This window comes from Alternaria metachromatica (genome assembly GCF_023757995.1).
Source record: "Alternaria metachromatica strain BMP 0045 chromosome Unknown scaffold_4, whole genome shotgun sequence".
Lineage (NCBI taxonomy): Eukaryota > Fungi > Ascomycota > Dothideomycetes > Pleosporales > Pleosporaceae > Alternaria > Alternaria metachromatica.
In genome coordinates this window covers 785,853-807,774 of record NW_026055495.1, presented here as the reverse complement: position 1 = coordinate 807,774, position 21,922 = coordinate 785,853, and the positions used below count along the sequence as shown (strand labels likewise).

General features: G+C 52.2%; 6 protein-coding genes across 6 annotated transcripts; 5 read left to right on the top strand and 1 right to left on the bottom strand.

Moving 5' to 3' along the window:
* Positions 1-437: 437 nt before the first annotated feature.
* Positions 438-3,769, top strand: J4E83_002629 (uncharacterized protein; the record flags this gene model as incomplete). The annotated part of the gene is made up of 4 exons (XM_049329573.1): positions 438-592; positions 1,022-2,801; positions 2,849-3,264; positions 3,316-3,769. 4 exons carry the CDS (start codon positions 438-440, stop codon positions 3,767-3,769), a joined length of 2,805 nt encoding a protein of 934 aa, XP_049191252.1.
* A 352-nt stretch (positions 3,770-4,121) lies between these two features.
* J4E83_002628 (uncharacterized protein) lies at positions 4,122-6,157 on the bottom strand (the record flags this gene model as incomplete). Its single annotated transcript, XM_049329572.1, has 3 exons — positions 4,122-5,179; positions 5,228-6,089; positions 6,137-6,157. The coding sequence occupies 3 exons, from the start codon at positions 6,155-6,157 to the stop codon at positions 4,122-4,124; spliced, it is 1,941 nt and encodes a 646-aa protein (XP_049191251.1).
* A 1,704-nt stretch (positions 6,158-7,861) lies between these two features.
* Positions 7,862-9,195, top strand: J4E83_002627 (uncharacterized protein; the record flags this gene model as incomplete). The annotated part of the gene is made up of 2 exons (XM_049329571.1): positions 7,862-8,038; positions 8,152-9,195. 2 exons carry the CDS (start codon positions 7,862-7,864, stop codon positions 9,193-9,195), a joined length of 1,221 nt encoding a protein of 406 aa, XP_049191250.1.
* Positions 9,196-12,803: 3,608 nt separating this feature from the next.
* J4E83_002626 (uncharacterized protein) lies at positions 12,804-13,899 on the top strand (the record flags this gene model as incomplete). Its single annotated transcript, XM_049329570.1, has 2 exons — positions 12,804-13,004; positions 13,060-13,899. 2 exons carry the CDS (start codon positions 12,804-12,806, stop codon positions 13,897-13,899), a joined length of 1,041 nt encoding a protein of 346 aa, XP_049191249.1.
* Positions 13,900-14,416: 517 nt separating this feature from the next.
* On the top strand, positions 14,417-15,983 carry J4E83_002625 (uncharacterized protein; the record flags this gene model as incomplete). Its single annotated transcript, XM_049329569.1, has 3 exons — positions 14,417-15,368; positions 15,431-15,706; positions 15,757-15,983. The coding sequence occupies 3 exons, from the start codon at positions 14,417-14,419 to the stop codon at positions 15,981-15,983; spliced, it is 1,455 nt and encodes a 484-aa protein (XP_049191248.1).
* A 2,357-nt stretch (positions 15,984-18,340) lies between these two features.
* Positions 18,341-20,881, top strand: J4E83_002624 (uncharacterized protein; the record flags this gene model as incomplete). Its single annotated transcript, XM_049329568.1, has 4 exons — positions 18,341-18,684; positions 18,883-20,010; positions 20,409-20,619; positions 20,849-20,881. The coding sequence occupies 4 exons, from the start codon at positions 18,341-18,343 to the stop codon at positions 20,879-20,881; spliced, it is 1,716 nt and encodes a 571-aa protein (XP_049191247.1).
* Positions 20,882-21,922: the final 1,041 nt, after the last annotated feature.

The window sequence follows — 21,922 nt, the reverse complement described above, 5'->3', positions numbered from 1 at the left end:
GCTAATTCGGCGAGGTTCTCGGGAGCAGGGCCTGGATAGCGTTGGGGTATCAGGGCAAGCAGAGAGGCAGAGTCCGGTCGTCGTGGCGGGTGAAGTGTCCAGGTGCGCTATCTCGCTGCCTCGAGGAGTCGCTGCTCCACCAACAAAGCACCAGCCAGCACTCAGGGCGAACGAGCCCATGCCGCATTAGGTAAGCGAGACGCTACTCTCCGCGCCCTCACCTGCACCCTCACGCCGTTGTTGCTTGCACCACCGCAAACAAGCCGCCTTTCGTCAAATAGCGGCAATAACTCCGCCTCCTCTCATCGCGTGTTGAGCGAGCACAGCGATCGGGCGCGAATCGGAAAATTCGACTTGCGCGTTCTATCAGCATCCTCACGCTGCTCTCAACCAATCAGGACCTTGCATCCTCATTCATCTCTACGGCTTTCGCCAGAATGTCATCACGCCCTGTCGAAGACGATGAGCAAGTGGCGGGTACTTTTGACGTGGAATGTATCATAGCAGAAAAGTGGCAAAATGAATGGGACGTCGCGCCCTTCGGGAAGGGCATAAAGTACTTGACCAAGTGGGAGGGCTATCCACTTTCCGAGTAAGTCTATGCTGAATGATCGTTGGGCCAAGCTAACCCGCTATGAAGCAGTAAGCATTTAATCCTGTCTTTCGCAGTTCTTTGGTATTGCCTGGGTCACTACCCCGACCTATACTCTCCAAGCGTTCCACAAGGTTGAACATTCATCGCATCTTTCTAACGTTATGTAGGTACCTGGGAACCAGCATCAAATTTTGAAAATGTTAATGATGATGATGTCCCAACGGACCCCGAACCTGCCCCAGGACCCCCAGCTCCCACCGCTCTGGAACTATGGAACCTGAAGAAATCGAAAATGAGCGGGATTGAATTCCGGAAGCTATGCGACCAAAACATAAGCAGATTCGAGGCAGCATTCCGAGCAGCGGCAGGTGAAGATGTGCCGCCCCTCGAAGTTACACTGGCAGAAAGAGAAGCTGTAGACTCCAGTCAACTCAACAACTTGTTCATCGAAAGTCCCAGAAGACAACCTCCAAGAGCGCGCAAGCCTCCTGTAGTGCAGTCAGACTCATCTTTGTCTTCTTCTGAGGAAGCAGAGTTGACGGATGACTCGTTATTCGATGAGATCACGATGACCTCAAAGAAGACAAAGCACAAGTCAACTAGTGCAGATGGCGCTGGTACTGAGCGCCGGCCACGTCGAAAGTCAGCTCAGTCAGCCAGTGAAGCACTGAAGCGTGCTACAACCACTCCAAAGCGGAAGTCAGCTACTAAGCCGAGCCCAGCTAAGCCTTCGCCATCGGAATCAATTCCACATTCTCGAACCGGACATGTCGACCCGGTCCCCACGCAACGGAGGGCGAGTACCACGAGTGAGCTTGCAAGCGCCGCTACAGGTTCTGCCAATATAACTCCGGCCCGCGCAAATCCCGGTACTGCGAAGAGATCAGTCTCATTTACTACGCAGGTCAGTCCTAGTAATATCACATCCGATACAGGAAAGAATGGCGCCATCAAGTTCACGAACCAACCGAAACCTCCGCCTCGCCAGATCTCTGAATTGAACAAGACCCATTTCCGCAACCTTAAAGGACGAGGGGCGGCGAATAAGAAGTCTGCCAGGGAGGGTACACCTGATCCTTCGGCTCTACAGATTGTCAACGCCCCACCCGGTACCACCATCTCGCTCCCGCGCGCACCACGCGATGATCTATACGGTCGTCGTGAGCCTAGCCATAGGCGACCCACAGAAGACTCCAACAGCGACGTTCGCCCAAGCCGACAGTCTACTGACGGTAACCTACCTTTGGAAGACTGGGAAACCCACAAAGTCCCATTAGTATGCTATTCTTGGAGGCTTAGCCGTGATTGCCCGAGAGGTCCGAAAGAATGTCGCTTCATGCATAGAAATAAGGATGAAAATGGCCGTGACTATCCCTTGGGGGATATGCAAGGGTTCATACCTGGTAAATATCGCAGGCCACCACTCACCTGTCCCTATTGGCTGAACCATGAACGGGGCTGCAAGTGGTCTGCCGAACAGTGTAATTACGCTCACTACAACACTGGGTGGATGAAGCACACTGATCCTAAAGTTCCCGATGTGCGAATTGATCCTGAGAAGCGGCCGGAGTTCAATGGTGGAGAAGGTCAGTCTGGAGACAAGTTCACCAAGAAAGCGTTGGCACCGAACCAACTTACGTGCTGGTACTGGAAAAACACTCAATGTCGTAAGTCCGACCAGGATTGTGCCTTCCAACATTATGATACTGGTATCGTCGCGGATGGGCCACATGATTCTCGTCAGAAGCCTGTTCGACCGGCGGATGGGTCTGATGAATCTGATGCGTCTGTCCATATGGACATCGATGATGTTGCTCAGCCGGACGTTGCCGATGAAGTAACACGCTCCCCTTCTCCCATGCCACTCGAACAACCGCAACAACCGTTCCAGCCGCCACCTCCTCCACCTCCACCCATGGAATTCCCTCCTGTCGATATCAGATGCACAGAGCTGCAAGAGAGAATAAGCGCAGTCAGTAAGCTCGACTTCGAAGACATGTTTGCGACCAACGATGGTGAAACAACTATCGATCCGGTAGAAAGGAGGGCTTTCTTGTTCTTTCACCCTGAAGATCACTTTGTGGAGTTTGAAATCATCACTCGATGGCTCTTGATGCATCATGTCCAAGTCAGCAGTGCGAGCTATGCAGGCGGATGGGCAGATTTTCAGCAACAAATCCTGAAAGGAGGCACGGGTATCATCATCGTACGTATTACACACTCCGTGGAACAAACGAATACTAAGCAGACTAGGCACATCCCGACTTTGAATACTTTACAGGTATTCCCGGATTCGGCCAAGTCCTCCGTAGAGGAGTGCGTCTCTGGTCAGTCGGGCTTCAACCAGGTATCGAATACGACTATGCTTCAGACGAGACACCTGTGCTCCGGAATGATCGCATTGAGATATTTCCTGTTGGTGGATTCATCTACATCACGGACGAAGTCTTCGAAGCGATGCCAAAATATGCGCTGTGTATCATCAAGCTCTTCTTGGCGAAAATCAAGAAGCTCAAGGAACTCGCAGGTCCATCAGCTCAGCTGCCAGAGATCGTCGAGAACAGCTTGCTCTGGCGTCTGTGTGTCCGTCCGGAATTGATGGAACATCTGTTTGCCTACTGCGAAGATCAAGCAACAGAGCTCCAAGCTGGAGATCCTGATGTACAGAGGTTCGTTCACTACATTTGGAACAAATCGATTTACCACTAACCTTAACACAGTGCCGCGGAGCTCTACTCTCTCCTCACAAACCCCAACTACATCGAGCAAGACAGTCCCGACGCCCCCTTCAGCCTAAAAGCCGACAAACACCCCATCCTCTCCGAGCGCCGTGCGATCGCAGAATGCGAACCCGTCGACTACTTCAACACGCTCAAACGTAGCCAGCAAGCCGCGAACCTGAACATGATACGCTACTACGCCGGACTGCAAGTCGACATGCGACGCGACTACCGCCACTTCTACGTCGTGCACACCGAACCAACAGCGTCGTATGTGAAGGAGTGGAAGCAGGAGATACAGACTATCGCCGAAGTCATCACACCTGATCAGTGTATCAAGGAGTTCAAGAAGAGTGGGCAGGATAGCATGTTCAATTTCTTTGAGGACGTAATGGCAGGGGATGTCGGCGAGAAGGGAGCGGACAAGGACGGTGACGCGACGCGCACGGGCTAGGAACCTACGCGCGATGCTAAACATGTCCAGGTAACGATTGAAGAGTGGTGGAAGAGGGCTCAACATATTCTTTCACGGAAGTCGTGTTGGGCTGTATGAAGTCTGGCGTGTCTTAAAGGACAAGGTCAAGTCACCTCTCCATGTCAGGCACGAGCTCACTATAGCATTTCCGCTCCTTTTCCCGGTAATCTGATACCCTCTATAGTAGTGAGCCATTCAGTATGTTTAATAAAAACAATCCATCATCTCGAAGACATTTTCCAGTCACTACTCGGCCATCAAAAAATACAGTACACGTAGAAAACAAGCTGGGTATCATTCAACTGCTTGCAAACCTATCGCATATATACGTCTACTTCTTCTTCCCCTTCGTCTTGTCCACAACGTCTACCCAGTTCCTTTGCACGCCCCTCTTCTCCAACGCCTTCATAATGGCATCTTTCTGTGGCCCCTGCACCATAACCTCCATGACCGGTGCTTTGGGACTAGACCCCTGCAGTTTATCCACACTCGTACTACCGGCACACGTCTTGCGCAGCTCATCAGCAAGCGGCTGTGGCGATATGTAATACGGCTCCAGTCCATGTACTTTCGTCACGGTCTTGTTGCCGCTGCGCGTCTCGAGCGTGATTTGGATTTTAGGTGGTGCACCGGCTTTGGGCTTGGCGTCAGAGATGTCGGCGTCGTTGCGGATTATGGCGTGGAAGGGGGAAGAGGCGGCGACCATGCGCTCGGCGAGGGCGTCGCGCGGCATGGCTCCTGAGGAGAGGGCGGCGTTGTCGGCGGCCGAGGAGCCTAGTAGCGCGTCTGCGAGCTGCGGGTTAATACGTATGAGGCGCTTGTTCTTGGGGTCGATTAGGTTCTCAGCTTCTATGTAGGCTATGAGGAGTTGCTTCAGCTCTGATGGGGTGTAGAGGCCGCGGGGATCGGCTTTGGAGGCGCTCAGAATCGGTGCGAGTTTCTCTTTGGGTCGGAGTACGGAGACGAGCTTGAGCTTTTGGCCTACGGAGGACTCGGCGGAAAGAGGTGCGGCTGGCTTCCCGTTGACGCTCGCTGCGGTTGGCGCATCTTTCTTCGGTAGCCGGTAGGGAACGAACGATTCGATCTGGCGGTCCTTGAAGTCGATGTCAAGGACTACGACCTCATTGCCGTCGCGGTCTTTGCACTTGAGAATTTGTTGCTTGTCGAGATACCGGACAAACTTTCTCAGGTTCTTCCAACTTGTCTTCTTGATTTGTAGTGAGGCTGTTCGCGCAGGGGTATAGGTAGGGAGGAAGGGTAGGACGAGCGTGGACATGACATTTGTCTGCGAGATCGGGAAGTCGAGGCCATAGGAGGGATGGCCCTTGTTGTGATCCATGTGGTATCGGACACCGTACAGGAACGCGTTCTTGAAGGCTTCGTCGATTTCTAAGTTTGTTAGCTAGTGGCCAGTGTAATTGAGGGTAGGAAGCATACCCTTGGTTGTAAGCTCTTTATCTTCGAGGACATCGATGAAGTCGTTGTTGGATGGCGCGTCTTCGCCTTGTACGCCCTGTGCTTTCTCCGCCTCTGACCGTTCTGTCGGGGTGGCATCGAGAGTGATACCACCTTCCTCATCATCTAGATCGACGGCTGCCGTGCGTTGAGCGAGACTGGCCTCCTCACCATTGTCGTCGTCCCAGCCCTGGAGGATATCTGGAGGCTCAGTGCCCGCCTTGCCTGTCGAGCTCCAAGACCACAGTTCGTCGCCTGCCCAGTGAAACGTCGACACAGCCATACCCTTGGTTCCCTGGACTTTGCCCAACGCGCTTACATCAATGACGCACTCGCCAACCGCCATGGGTACCGTCGGTGCCTCGAGGCTTGCAATGGCAACGATTGCGCCTTTGGTCGCTTTCTTGGGGAAAGGCGGGCCTCGTTGCAGGCCAGGCGTCATCAGGTCAGCGCCACCCTGCATCTTCTCTACCACGACGAGTGGCGTATAGAGCAATGGGACTATTCGTGGGTTGTGCCAGAGAGTATAGACGGTGGGGTACATCTTGTCATCAACCTTCGCCCACAATACTCTCTGCTCCCCGCTGGTGCCCTCATGGCTGCCTACGTATATTGTGCCCGACACCTGCTTGAGGTCTGGCCCCGCGGTTGTGGTGAAGCGCGCGGACAGGGCATTCTCGGGGAGCAGCGACTTGCGCAGTGCTGTGAGGCCGGCGGTTGAGGAAGCTGCCTTATCTTCAGGATTCGCGTCGGCATCTACGGGAATGTCTATGCCAAAGTCGGCGATGATCTGGTCGGCAGTCCTGCGGCGGTCGCTCGACTTGAGGGGGGAGAGGGGCTTGATCTAAGGGGCGTTAGTCAGTGCAGCGTATGTGCGAGATTGCAACCTACAGTGGGTTTCTTTTTGAACATGTTGAACGCGTATGCTTCTGCGGCAGCTGTTGGATGTCGTGGACGAGGCTGGAGCTCTGCGCGCTGGCTGCAAACAATGTTTGACGCGGCGATTCTCTATGACTTCAGCGGGGCAGCTAGCGCGTTTCCCCAGCCTTGCCATGCCCTTGCCATGCGCCTCGAACGGCAGCATCACTATGAGTCGAACATCCTCATGCTGACTACGCAGTACTACCTTTGCAACAGACTTCGCCATATGTGCCGCTTTGTTTCTTCATGTCCTCGCCCTGGTCCATGAAATGAAAGTCTGTGTTGATGATGCAGCCAATGTCCACGGATGGCCCACAGACCCGGTCGTCACTTTAGACTTCTGTCGCCAGCTAGGCAGTTGTAGCCGCCAATATAGCATTTGGGACCCGAAGCTACTTTTTCCATGGTTGGGCTTCTGATGACACCTGCGAAATTAACCACATCGCCTGGCGCGTGCGGGCCTCACCTGCCGATCCTGAAATCTAGAGGTTGTCTAGCTGGCAGTCGACCTTCTGCTGTACTTGGTAAGCCGGAAGGCGTCAGTGACGATAGTTGCAATGCCTCATTGTTTATAGACCATTGTCCCCTTTACGCCTGGTACTGCGTCAGCTGCATCGTCGGGACGCGTCTTCGCACCATAACAAGCTGTTCACAGCCTCCGGATAATATCAGCCCACGTCGAGGACTCCATAGCCTTCTATCGCAAGCTGAAGCGCAATGTTTTCCCTCTTGCGGTGGTCATACTGTCACGTTACAGAGCCGTCCTTTGCCTCATCTGAAACATTGTCCCATCTGAAACACACTCTCTGAGATACTGCCACACCGTCATCTACCATCTAGTCGCGCTGCCACCAAAGGTAGACAGCCTCGCACACGAAACACACACCAAAACTGCAAGGAGATGAATAACGTAGATAGACTTCGATCCCAGATTCCAGGACGCTGGCCCGGCCTGTTGGGTCCCATGTCGCTCACCCGCCGCAGCATCCATGCAGCTGGCAGCCCTCGACATCGACGGTAGCCACTTCCGGTCAAGGCGTGCTGAACTTCAAATTTTAGCCGTCCAGGCACCAGAACGCATGCGGCCGTTGCACGGTACACTGTTCCGTGCTGACATTGACCGCATCGGCAACAGCTGGTTCTCGCGCAAAAGTTGCGCATCCAATCCATGCCTCAGTATTCCATTGCGGCAGTCATGATGCAAACACTGCAGACGTTCGTGGCGGCGGTGCGTCAGCGAAAGACTTGCCGGCCCGGCCAATGGCTCTAGGCCTCGGTGCAAAGTCGACAACGGCTGGCTTATTCACAGCTTCACCAAACACCTCTTGGCCCGCGTGGTCCCAATTGCCGACTGGGCGCCACCGCCATGATTCAATCACACTATGCCTCCCTTAGGCAAAGCACCATTACGCATGGACTCGGCCCCCGGAGCCTCCAGGATGACCATCGTCCGTAAATGTCATGGCGAGATGCGGAGAACTGACGCGCCACGAGAAACGCCCAGCTGCGCCCGTTCGTTCTTGTACTCATTCCCCGTCTTTCCTCATAAACCCGTCGTTGTCGCTCCCACTCACGCCTGCCATGGTAAAAGTGTTAAGATCGAATTTGAAGGTTTTCGCGTTGTGACATCACAGCACGCTTCCTCGGCATCTGCCCCGGCTTTCGGAACCGACCTTCGAAAATTCTGCGAACACCATGAGTCCCATTCCTAGCATCGAGCGCAAATGGAGAGAGGGTGAGGTCGTACCCAAGCCCAGCAACCCGGAGGAACTCATCCTGGAAGCATGGGCGCAAGGTTATCTCGTGGGTTCGCTCATCATCATGGCGTTCATCACGTTGGCAAACATGAGGCGCGGCGTCCTGTTGCACAAGGTTAGTAAGAACCCTCTTTAAGCAGTGACCACCGCTGACAACCATCTAGTTAATTCTCCTTGAAGTGAGTCCACATTTACATATCTGCTTACATCCATACTAATCAAGTCCAGCTCATCCTTGGTATCTGGCAAGGATTCTGGTTATTTTTTCCCAGCCCAGTCCACGCCTGGTGGCTCTCCGTCGCCGCCATCTTCCTGAACGCCTCCTGGTCTCTGCACAATGTCATTGCATGGATGAAGATCAAGCCGTTCCTCTCAAAACCTGTCAGCTATATCTTCATCGGTACCGTAGTGCTTGTTCAACCGTACTGGGTCGTGGAGATATACGCCAACTTCGCCTACTTTCATGGCGTCAACAAGATATTCCTGAAAACACGACCATATGAGGCGCTATGCCGCGATCCCTGGTGGATCCTCACCACCATCTACCTTTTCTGGGTCATCAAGACGCAATACGAACTGAGCCTCAAGGAGATCGTACGCATCTCGCCGCGTTTTGGTATCATGTTGTTGTCCATGTTACTCAGCATCGTCTTCATCGTCCTGGACATTTCTACAGTCACCGAGGCTATCAAACTCCCAGGAGCCACGGGTATCAACCCCTTCTGGAAGTTCGCATTCGTATTCAAGTGCCTGACGGATTCCGTCGTTCTCGACGATTTCAAGGTGGCGCTCGACCGCCTGCGAGCTTTCCGGATCAGTCGACTAGGCAGCTTCTCGGGTGACCCGAGCGACAGCCGGAGTCGTAACGACAACAACCTCGTCGCCACATGGGAAGAGATGGAGAGGGAAGCAAACGCGCTCCAGAATGTGCGCAGCCCAGACGGCGACTACATCCATCCCAGCAACTTCCCACTGAAGCCAAAACGTGCGCGAAGACCTCAAAAAGACTCTGTCATGTTCCCCAACCAGCCGGATTACCGAGACTCAAACGCTGGGCTGGATCCAGAAGATATCGTGCCCAGCATGTTGGGCGATGGCCCTACAGGAGCAGATGCACAACCCGTGCAGAAGAAACAACATCAGTTCATCGACGACATGGTCAACAGTAACAGCAGAGACATGGCTGCGGAGAAGGACTATGCCGAGGCGATGAGAGACATGCAGCGAGATAGTGTCTCAACACCCCGACGAACGAGCGAGTCTCCCCGTTGACCACCGCCGCCAGGCTGAGTGCACAATCGATTTTCGAACACTCAACACGATTCACAACGAATGATACATCAGTAATCACGAACGGGCAGGCGTTACTACGGTCGGCACATCTACGGACACATATACCCCTACCCATGCGATGCACGAGCACGCCTCATGCCCCACCCACGATCTATCCTTGCACACCTCATGGTGGTTGTGCGCAGCGGACAGGCATGGCCCCACGAGAGGCCCCACGGGTTTGGGGTAGTGATAGAAAGGAGCCTGGGGCTCGCTATTCCGGAATTGAGTTAATGACGAGCGGCATATTGGAACAAAAGGCGTTTTTGTACATGCTGACAGGCATTGGGCCGAATCGGCCCTCATTTATATACCCATTTGCGAATTTTTTCTTTGTTAGGGATAGTGATATGCTGTTGCATAAGTAGGATGAATCTACACAAATTATAAAGTATTGAATACTGTTGTCTTGAGATGTATGTGATGCAGTCATTGGTTCGCCTTGTCTTTCCGCCGCATCGCGGTGGTACTCACGAGCTTGTGCCTGTCGATATCGTGGTGTTGCCTGTCGGTCCTGCGTAACATCAGTCACTGTATTGCACATACACGGCGTACATCGTCCTGGAAAACGTACCCTCATCATAGCATGGACTGTTTGCGTGCATTGTTTTCCTTTCCAATCCACGATCATCATGTGCAGCTGATCAACCGTAAAATCCCGGACTGTTAAAGCCCTTTCCTCACCGAGCATGTTCCCTGATCCCCGGTCCGTTTCCATCGAGCCATGGGGAGAAGCTTAGCTTATACCTTCGGACGCATCTTGTAGCTACATGGCACTTGCAAGCTGGAAATTTGCGCAGGGCAGCGTGTATTTTCCCAGAGAAGTCTTCGCGATGTTTCCGAGGGTATATGGAAATGTACTCATTCAGCGTCCTTCTCGGGTCTTGTCACCAAACGCCAGGGGTTGGTCGGACCTTCTTCGACGTAAGGCCCTCTCTTCCATACTAACTCACAACCTGTATATGTCCACTCGTCGTACAGCTCGTTGACCGCATACACATGACCACTTTCACCAGTAGTCGCGTTGTTTACAGCTAACCAATGGCTCCACTGCACGTCTTTGGCGAATTGTGGAACCTTTGAACCGAGCTTCGTTCCGCAACAATGCTCCAAAGCTGTACGAACATTTCCACCGCCAAGTACGCAGAATGCTGTCTCTATTGACTTAACCCCCCAGTAACGGTGATGAAATCGAACACTAACTCTTACTGCGATTCCATCCTGATCTTCCTTGGAGAAAACTACGTAGAACACGTTGCTCTCTGGTCCAAAGCAATAGAAGTATGGTCCGTGGGGATTATTGAAGTGATCAAAGACTGGGGGCCAGGAGCTTGAGGGCGAGTATCCGGTCTCAGCAACGAATGAAAGCTCCACTCTCATATCAGGTCTGGACTGGAACCCAGATGATTGAAGTTGAACGTAAGGGAAGAACCTTTCCCGCATGGTGCCGCGAGGGTCACGCTCGGTTATCGAGCGATATTTGATATCATGAGCGATGTATATCTGTTTGTTTCTGATAGCCCAAGCTGTGCGCCGAGGTAAGTCTTCCATTCGAACGGGAATGGGCGGGCAGCTGCTAACTCTTGCAAAGACGTTTCCATTTCCACCTGGTATTTGCTGTAGGATAATGCCTATTCCTGGAAGCCTGCGACGTTCTTCTTCTACGAAAGCTAACCATACATTGTTTCGTGCGTTGAGACGGACCATAAGAAGCTCGATGTGCAACCCACGTCCAGTGACGGTGGTGTGTATTTTTGGTATTCGCCGGCTGGGGTTTCTCGGCGGCTCCGGATATCCAGGAAATACTTTCGGTGATGCTGCTAAATACGACACAGTGGGCGCATCACGACAGTGGTAGCCCCAAGCAAGTGGACTAATGTCATCTGAGCTGCTCAGTATAGCCTCTTGGAGTCGGATGAAAGCCTTGTTGCCCTCTCCGTATAACAGCGGCATATTGATGTTGAGCAGACCGAGTAGGCAATATGCCTCGTCTTCCACACGAGTGGTGTTTCGCTTCGACATCCATGAGAATGTGTGCGCTGCAGAGAATGTACGGTACCGTTCGTGGAGGATATAGTCTTGTTCGATGGACGTGATATCGCACAGAAGACTAATCCACTTCCCGTCATTCTTAGATTTCTTATCACGCGTGTTTGTCGAAGAGATTATTGCCCAATTGGTATCGTAAAACTGAATCAATCGTGGAGCAAGTAGCTCTTGCAAGGTCCATCCTCTTGTAAACCATCGGCTCTTACGAAAAGCGGAGCTTTTTTCGTATATATCTGACTCGGATGGCACATCCTGCAAGTAGGCATAGCAGATTTTAGAGTTCTCGTACCAGTGGAACATGGAATTAATAGCTTCCGAGAGTTCCGCACTGCTCGTCTTGTCAATGCAGCATGTGTCGACCCATACCCAGAGTAGGTTGTCCTTGACCGCCTGTTGGCAGCATCCCTCAATTTTGGCGTAGCCTTGCTTTCGCTTGTGTCCTTCTCTTGTCAGATCTTGGAGCAGGACTTCTTCCTGTCCCCTACAGAGGCGGGAGCGCGAGATCAGTACATGTTTCACATGCAATTCGGAGAGCCAGAACTCACCAGGTATGCGATAGGATTGCGTATGGAGGGACTGCATCACCGACAAATTCCTCCAGCTGCCGGGTGTGGACGTTGAGCAGCCGCATGACTTGCACGCGGCCTGAGCGATAAGACTGAGAGCGGATTGGAGCACGATGTGGTCTTCGTGATAGAGACCGACGACCAAACGGAAAAAGATGTAGCTGACATATGGCGATGATTTTCTCGGGTTTGGGCAGCGTCCAGGAGCAGAGATCCGTGTTAGGGACTCTCGGAAGAGTGGAGGCAGGCCATCAGACTCGAGAGGGAAGCGCGATTAACTACCTGTCGCTGCATCAAAGCTGTGCCACAGCCACGCATGAGCATGCGTCGCGCATCTTTACCGGACTGATCATGTCCAATATACATGGTTGCGACAACTGGTGGCCAGTAGCAGTACAGTGTTAGTACTTTGTGATGATACCTGAAACAATTGTGCGAGGGATATCGGTGTCACGAGGGAGGGGTAGCTGTAATGTTTGTCGGTTACTACGAAGATACTGTAAAAAACATCATCAGGGTAGACGCATACTTGGCCCTAGAACATGATCAGTCGTTAAGTTCAATAGCGTGCAATGCAGCCTACCACATGAACTCTACCTAGGTAGCCTCCCCGGCGTCCGAAGCGGTAGTCACGTGAGTCTGTACTCCGTCATATGCGCTGTGACATGCTGTTGATGAGGCAGGTTCCAACTCGCTGAGCTGTACCGGCGACATGGTGAGTATCCTCAAGTAGGTCAAAGTTGCGAATCGAGGATGCGGATCTGCGCAGCTATCCACATGTTCTTGAGTGCGGAACATTCCGAGCCTCGGCTCGCGATTAGGAAGGGCACCTGAACCTTCGCGAAGGGGCAGGGCGGCGTATGCTGACGCTGATTGTATAATAACGTGCCCATCCCTTGCTGTCGCTCATTAGATCGATAGCCATCTTCTGGTATGGTCACAATGGCTCAGACGGCTAGCATCGTCGTTGCGGGCGCGTCAATGGCAGCACTCGTGTCGCAACCTACTATGAGAGGCAACCTGATGGCTATGCTGGCCAAATGGACGGGCTACAACGCGCCTGGCGGTCTGTGGAGGATAGCTGCGATCCTTCTCGCATTGGCGAACCTCAAGAATTTGCCATTTGTCTGGCATGTACGTATATGGCGGAGCGGCAAGACACGCGACTTCGAGCTGACAATATTCATAGCTACGCTTCATCCGCGCCTTGTTCTATCAATTGTACTTCCAACCGACCCCGATCCCTCCGCATGCGCTCTTCCAACCGATCATTACCTCGACGCGTACTACGTTCCTCGAGACAGACTACAACATGCACAAGTCCAACAGCACATACTTTAGCGACATGGACATATCCCGCACACATCTCTTTACCGCACTCATTCGCAACGGTATAAGAAAGAACAGTCGTCTAGGTGGCGCCAAGAAGAGCGCTGTAGCAGGAGCAGTAGGGGCAACCGATGGCACACGGGGCAAGCATTACATCGCGCTAGGAGGCATAAGCTGTCTGTTCAAGAAGGAGATCCTTCCATACAAGAAGTACGAGATGTGGACAAGACTTCTGTGCTGGGACAAGAAGTGGTTCTATCTTGTCACACATATGGTCAAGCCTGGCGTGGCACAGCCCGAGAGCTGGACACTGCAGCCCTGGAAGAAGCCCCAGCCAGCCAAGGACGTTGATACAGAGAAGCTCAAGGGCGCGATATATGCTACTGCGATTGCAAAGTATGTCGTCAAGCGAGGCAGGATCACGGTGCCACCGGAACATGTGCTGGTCGATGCCGATATGGTACCTGCAAAGCCAGAAGACTGGGTCTACCAAGAGGCTGCAACCGAAGAGCAAGGGCCGAATGACGATGTCCTGCCCAAGGCTGTAGAGGCGAAGGATTGGAACTGGGACGTTATCGAGGCAGAGCGACTAAGGGGCTTGAAGGTGGCCGAGCACTTTGCGGCTATGGATGGCATGCATGACTTCTTTGATGGCGGCAAGGAGGGAGTTTTGGGTGAGTTCGCGGATTTGCTGTACTGATTTGGGTTCGATGTGACTGGGCCTAGGAGAGCTTGATACCCTAGATTTGGATCTTAGAACCGCGAGGCTACTGCATCGCAGGTCTTGTCTTGAATACAAACATTTAAAAATATCCTCTCGTGGGGTAATTATCTCACCCGCATTCACGAGGCACCTGCCCAGGTGGGCAGTGTCGCGGGTAGCGGGCACTAGCGTCGCGCTAAGCCACTGGGACCTGCAGTGCCAGCCAACCTCGAGCGCTGCCTTTGACAATCACCGGTCACCACATGCGGTGGGAGCCGTATTTCGCTCTGGTTCAGCCTTGTGGCTTCCAGTTTTTGATCTCTCCATGCAACTAACCAACCCCACTGACCAGCAGAGCACAGCTCATCACAAGCATTTTACACAATCCAAAGTTGCTTCGACTTGTTACAAGCAGGCCCGACCGGGCTCAGCCTAGCATTCGCGACTCTGACATCCAGCCCACCATTGACATCCGGATTCACAGCATTCTCATCCTGCTGGCGCTTCAGCAATCATGGCCGCGACATCAGGCGTTGCTGCATATGGAGGAGGCCCCGACATGATCTACATTGGAGAGCTATACGAGAGCATATCTCGTAGTCCACCAGGCATAGAAGCTAGGAAGCTGCTTATCGAACATTACATCGCAGTCGGCAATGAATGGCTGGAAGGTGCATTAGATGAGGCCAAGAAGCTCCAGGCTTTAGCTCCCACAGACCTAGACGTTGTTAGGTTCTTAAAGATTCTCGAAAAAGTACCAGAGCTTCCAGCGCCCGAGAAGAAGGCAGTCAAGCGAATACAGGCATCTTCTGCCCAGACCGGAGGCGAACCCTTGAATAACTATCCATTCACGACGAAACCAATATCGAAACGTGGATCCAAGCGGTCGGACTTCATCTTAGGCGATTCAGTAGATGACCTAAACGACGAACAGCGAAACCTGGTTACTGGGTATCGTGACATACGTGCCAAGGCAACACATGTGTTTGCGAATCTGCTGCGTCTGCAGACCCTCCAGAAAAAAGCCGGCTTGCCCCAATCTAAGAACCTCGCTAAAGTTCATCTCATGGCGGATGGTAGTAACGGGGCCGTCTACAGTGGAATGCGCCCACCAGCAAGTGCTCGTTCTGTGGCGCGAAACATCCGAGACAAACCAAAAGAGGCCACGAACCTGGTCATCGCAGATCTGGAAGTCATGATTCAATGGGTGCGCGCGCCATATGGCACACCCTCGGGTGCAAGTACAGATACGCTTCGCGATACTCTAGTCAAACGCCGAAGAGCCATCGATTCGACGCTCCCTGATGCGCTCAAAGTTCATTGCGAGCTTGGCTTCATGCACGTCGAACATGAGCATCTCGAAAGGAACTACGTCAATGACGAGACCATGCTTGGAGACACTATCAAGGACATCGCCAGAGAGGACTTCTATGTGACCGAGGACAACTATGCGTGGTCGATGGATGGTATGTGGCTTTCATACACAACTTTCGGACGAGACCCTTACTAACTTTGTGACCAACTTTAGAACTTGTCCAGGCTATACAGGCAAACGGTGGCGTACTTCGAAACCCACTGAGCAGGGAAATGTTCACTCCTAAAGACGTCAAGGGAATTCTTCTACACCCAACCGGCAAGTCTCTCGCAGCTCTACGAGTCGAGCAGCGCGAGATGTCCAAGGGCGTGCGGACGGAAACAATCATACAAATGGAGAAGCTCTCAGCGATCTTGCTAGCAGATCAAAGTAGCGATACGCTCCCCAGTCGCAAGGCAGTAGACGAGTTCCTCCTATACATTGCAACACGTAAGTCTTCTTTCGGCACAATTATGACCAACAGACTAATATACGAGCAGTACCAGATCTTGAGCAAAAAGCGATCGAAGGTCTCAAGTGTCCTGCCACAGACTCTCACACTGGGCAGTCTTATGACTGGTCTATCGGTGAAGCAGTGAAGGATGCGAAAGGGAACCTTGTGTGTTTTCACAAGACAGGCGACTTCATTCGGCAAGCCGCTGCGCATCTGCGGAAGAACCGTGGTGTCGCTCCTGACACCGACGAAGGTAATTGTTCGATCATGTGATATCTTGTAGCAGCTTCATGGTCTCAAATCGGGACTGTCCGTGCGTTTCGCTTAAGCAGTCCATTGCGTTCTGGAGGTAACAATATGCATAAAGGTCGTCAGTGTTTGTAACAATGTCTGCCACCCTCAGGCACATTCGCGGCTGAATCAGGCTGGTTCCGGGCGCCGTAGTCACGAATCCTTAGATCACACAATCCTACAAGGCATTTTCATACGCCGATTGCTCGATCAACTTTGCCAGATAGCTTTCGTTGACCATTCCTTACATTAGATTGCCATTTTCGTCGCTTCGCTTACCGCTGTCTCGTACCATGGTTAGCCTACACAGTCGCAATCCCACTAGCCGTTTCGGGGGCCGGTGAATGTGCTTTCCGTATAAGCCACCCTGTTCAGCCTTGTGCGCAGCCCCAAAGTCTCAAGTCTCCGCAGTAAAAGGCCACCCATCACATGTGAGCTACACCAGACTAGCGATGTATCTTTGCCGTAATATCCATTATGCGCCTCCAAGATTTGATGTTCCTCCTCCCTCATCACCCGACGGTCTATTGGCCGCACCTCTTTGAACACTACCAACCTTATGCTACTCTGGGTTCCACTATCCTCGTGCGCTTCCAAGGAAAGCGCGATCCTGGTACAAATCCCCATCGTACCAAATTCAACCCCTGCAATTTGCTCGAAAGTTCTCGTGCTTTGTTGCCGGTAACCGATACCCGCGACTCTCTTCAGACCGACCGTTCGTAACGCGACTCGAACTAGCCGTTCCATCTGTATCTATTTTATCATATCCCCCTTGGAGCAGGGTCATTCCCCATAAACATATGACAAGCATGGCCACCGCCGTCATGCCTCCTACTGCAGTCGAACAGGATACCAGCAAACGCTCCCATATGTCATGGGCCAAAAGAGCCATTCCGTTGAAGAGCACGACAATCTTCAAGAAGACCGATCACAGTCAAGAATGGCATGCGGAGGTAGAGGCCACTGCTGGGGTACTACACCCCTCACACCGTCGATTCCCATGGGGCTTCATCCGCAATCACACCGATAGTTATCTCAAGAAGAAAGGCAAGATCAGCCAAGAAGAGACGGATAGGAGGCTTTCGATGTTGGTTCAGACACACCCGGCAAGAGATGTTGCTATAGCTTCCGTAGCGCATGCTATGTCCGCGGAGAGCCTGAGCCAATTACTACGAGCTGAAACGAACGTTATGTGTGGAAGCTATTGGGGCCTCGACACTTGGCTACAGAGCGTGATCGCTGCGCATGAAGGGAACCCTGCCTTAGTAACACGTCTGCAAGCAGAATGGGCACGCACACTCTTACCCTATGCGACCACCGGCGCCAGTGCAGCCGGCTGCTATCTGAAGGGCGTAAAGCGAGCCTTAGAGAATCACAAAACCCACAATACGGACGCCGACCTTCATAACTTCGCGGTTCTCTTACGACGAGCTATAAAAGATTATGCGGAGCAGCTGAATGGCTTCCGGTTGACATGTAATTGGGTAGCAGCTAAGAAAGCAGTAGACTGGATGACGGAACTGGACGTGTCGTCGTCTTCGGATTCACCTTGTACCAACATAGAAACTGTCTTCGATCGCCACCACTTCCCAGCCTGGAGGATGTGGGCCTCTTGGATACCGGATGTTGATCGTATCACACGTTTCTCTAGGATAGACACCATCCATATGTCGACTATCCTCGACGTCGTGGCTCTGGAAGGACCTGATATGATCACGGGTACTAGGCCAACTTTACGTCAGGGTCTGATAGCGGGCTATAGCGAACAAAGGAACTGGGTACACTACCGCGGCCTGATCATCGAGGTCCCTGAGCACACAAAAGCACGTTTAGCGACCAGCCTAGAAAGACTCGTGGTAAGGTTGGACGCTGTCTCCACTTCGCTGCCCCAGGGCGAAAGCCTCTTCAATCTGTTTCGAGCATTGACCATCGGCGGAATAATTACGAAGAGCAGCTTGGATCTTTTCGACGCTTCGTTAGAGATTGCATGTACACCGGAGAAAGATAATCATGCCTTCATTCGCGAACTATGGTCCGAGAAGGAGCAAATCGGCGGACTCCATGTCCACGCTCTTCAACAACTCCTCCATCTCCTCGACGCACCAAAAGCGACGGTTTTTCGCGAGCTTTTCCTCCAAGATTGGCTATTCGAGGGGATTGGAGAGTGCTTTCGCGAGTGCCAATCTGTCGTAAGGAATCAGATAAAGACTTCGGCATGGTTACGCCTTCTACTAGAGCTACACACATTTTGCATGGCCGTGAAAACATCTGAACATATATTCCCGCGACTGAAGCCTGCTGTCCGAGCGGATGTCGGCGCATGGCCCAGCGCTAAACGAATGACATCGATCAAGGAGATATACGCCGCCGCCCAAAATCTACATCAAAACGAATTGCAGACAAGGCACACGTTCGTCTGGTTCGATCCTGATACCTCGACCGAGTCCCTCTTATTCGCATCCGATGCGAAAGATCAGAAATCACGGCACGCACTTGAAGAAATCATCGAGAAACACTGTGTCGACCACCTGCTTACTGCCGAAGTATCTTGCGACAATACCGAGCAAATATTGCGTGACATCCTTGAAGTCTGGGAGAATACCGGAGAAGGTGTGGATGATGTCGACCGACGCATGCTAGCTATACTGGTTTCAAGAGATATCGAAAATCCTTCTGGACACAAGTGCGAATGTATCTATGAGCTCGCAGTAGATCTTAGCTTGGGGCGATCTTCCTCTTTTGTCCGAGACATAGTGCGTATCGTTCGTGTGCAGGAGACGGACTCACGGCAAGCCATCATTGCTTTGACGAACACCCTGGCAGCACGGGAAGGTTGCAAAAAATGTTGGAGAGGGGTCTTACTAAGATGGCTAAACCAAAGTGAGAAGCAAGAAGCGCGATGGGGCACTGCCATCATCGACCACTTGATCCAAACCATGGATCCTGCGACATGGCTCTCCTTCATGCAATCACTGGAGACGATCTTCGCCGACATCATTGCCGATAACACCAACAAACACGAGCTACCATCTCTACTGCAGCCCCAGATTTTGACTTGGGTATCACAAGTATTAAAGTTCGGGCCCACCTTGACGAAGCTCGAAGAAGTATCCGACAGTTCATTCGCAGTACGTCAAATGTTATCGTATGTTACCGAACCACAAAGGAAACGGAACCTGGCCATGCTTTCACTTCTCCAAAAAGCGGAAGGGAATTCAGCCGAGAGAATTATGCAAAACATTCTCATATGGGTATGCGGTCGAATATCAGATATGCGCGAGGTCATTGAGTATTTATCCAAACTACTGGACGCACCATATGAGGCTATAGAAGCTTGCAACGAGATTTGGGACGCGAAATGTGGTTTTCTGGACATACCTGGTCTACCTACTCACGAGCAAGCTGATCTTTCTCGGATCGTCTCGAGGGATGTTGTCTACTGCGACGGCGCGTCCAAACAGTACAAGGTCATGACGCAACCAGACTCATTGACGCCAAAGAAGAAGAAACCCCTCCAAACAATTTCCAAGCGAAGATACGACATCCCATTAGCTGTCGCTGAGGTCATGGTTGCTGGTTGGATCCAAGACGACGACGTAGCACTAGAGACGAAAACGGTTATCGAACGCCTCGCTCAGCTACTCGACTTGAAAGTATACAAGCAGAATATCCCTAAGAGCGAGCTCTCCAAAGCAACAGAATTCTGGGATGGCATCGAAGCAGAGATCATGCGAGAAGCCGAACGCCTCGAAGGGCTAAAGCGAACACTGAAAGCGAAAGACCCCTTGCAGACAGCTTTACTGATCGAGGAGTACAATATACCCGATAGCAATCTGCTGGAAGATGAAATACAAGAACTGCCTCCCGGCATCATCGATCTAGTTGAGCTGATCGATGATGACGAGATTGAGATGAGCTTCACACTCGCTTCCTACACCGAGCTACAACGAAGCGCAATGGGCGTACCGAGCACAGCGAACAACCTTCTCATACGGCTAACCATCGATCGGTATGGGAGCAAGCCACCCGCGTTCTGTGTGCACTACGACAGTGACAAGGGTATAGAGACTGATCAACATTTCCCGTGGGTCTGTGTTGCAACTTCCAATGCACCACACGGTAATGTGTGTTTCTCGAAGCAAACTGTCTTCGTATGGCAGATGAACAGGCATATCCATCGGTACCTTCGCGCGGGGAACGTATCGTTGAGAGGGCTGTACGGCCTCGTCCAGACTATGGTCGGAGAAATGGGGCAAAGATGCATCTCCTGTGGCTGCCGCCACAAAGGGAAGAACACGCAACTGCGGAGATCTACACCATGTTGGACTGTCGCATGTCAACTGCTATGGTAAGCCATCACCGAACAGAAAGCGTCGATAGTACAATCACTAACCAGGTCCAATACAGGTACGCCCTCCCCCTCGACGTCCGCATCCCCGAAATCCGCACCGACATCTTCGCCGTCGACATGCTCCTCAGCTCCGTCTACAGCGCCGCCATGGCCAACAAAATCGAGCTCCTCCCTAACTGTCCCATCCACCCCATCAGCACCGTCAAAACCATCCTCGATAGTCTCCCCAAACTGTCCGTCATCCGCGACGCAGTCCAAATCTCCACCGTCCTATCCAGATACCACTCCGACGCTGAGAAGCTCATCTCATGGGCATGTACGCACTATCGCGGTTACATAGCTACAGCAAGCGGGCTGTGCAGGATCAAGAATCTGCCGACTGGTACACATCAGTTTGTCCTGGCGAATGCGAGTCCGGCGTTAGAAACAGCGTATATGTCAAAGCTGCCGAGTCCTTCTACGCAGACTACAGTACTATTTCACGGTACATCACTAGACCGCCTCCCAGGAATCCTCGCCAAAGGTCTAATCGTCTGCTCGGGTACAACTCTCCAACGCACGGGCGCTGTGTATGGAAGGGGTATTTATATGGCGGAAGATCCTGCGACGTCGTTTAGTTATGCGCCTGTCTACTCGACTTGGAAGAATAGTGCGCTGGCTAATATGCGTGTTATCCTTGGGTGCGAGGTCGTTGGGCAGGGAAACAGCGTTACCACCGGTGTTCATGTTATTACCGATGAGGCAAGTGTGATGGTGCGATATATCTTTCTGTTCCGACAGAACGCTCATGCGCCTGTTGCGAATCATGTTGTTACCGCTATGAAGAGTGCGATGGCGGCGATGAGGACGGGTGTCGTGTAGTAGAGGTCGCGATGCGGTAAATTGGTGCAACGTATATTTTGCTTGGAGTGACAGCATGTCATTGAACCATCTTAATAACGTTTGTATTTCGGGCGGACTTCGTTTTGACGTTGTGGTATTGCCACGCCGTTGTGAACCTTTTCTGCATCGAATAAGGATGCACCCGGTAGCTGCTGACATGAACCTAAACTTCAGCCCTATCTATTTTAACCCTGCATAGCGATATCGGGTTCGTCGCAAACGTCGGCAATTCAATTTTCACGGTCTATTCAACCATTTCTGAGCGTTTGACTACGTGCTGGGCAAATTTGGTGGTGTGGTGAATTAATATTCTGTTTGCTGATGCAAAGTAAATTGTGGTTCTAGCGATGCCACGAACAGCACCACCTGCCCCAACAGCATGCCCCCGACGACGCGGATGACACGTCATGTTCACATTTGAAAACTCAGACTCAACATCTATCCGGTGCCCTCTCCGCGGGTAACAGAGAAAATACGAACTATGTTGTGCGCTGGTCCCTACAAGCTATGGCATAGCATAGCACAACACAATACAGCGTATCTGGATATCACCGATAACTCCAAGAGACACGTTACATCATTACATTGCAATATGAAGATTTCTGTCGCTCAGATCCGATCTGTAAGAGGTGGATTAGGTGCAGCGGGTATGCTTGGCAGCCATAGCGGATAAGACGGCACAATGCTT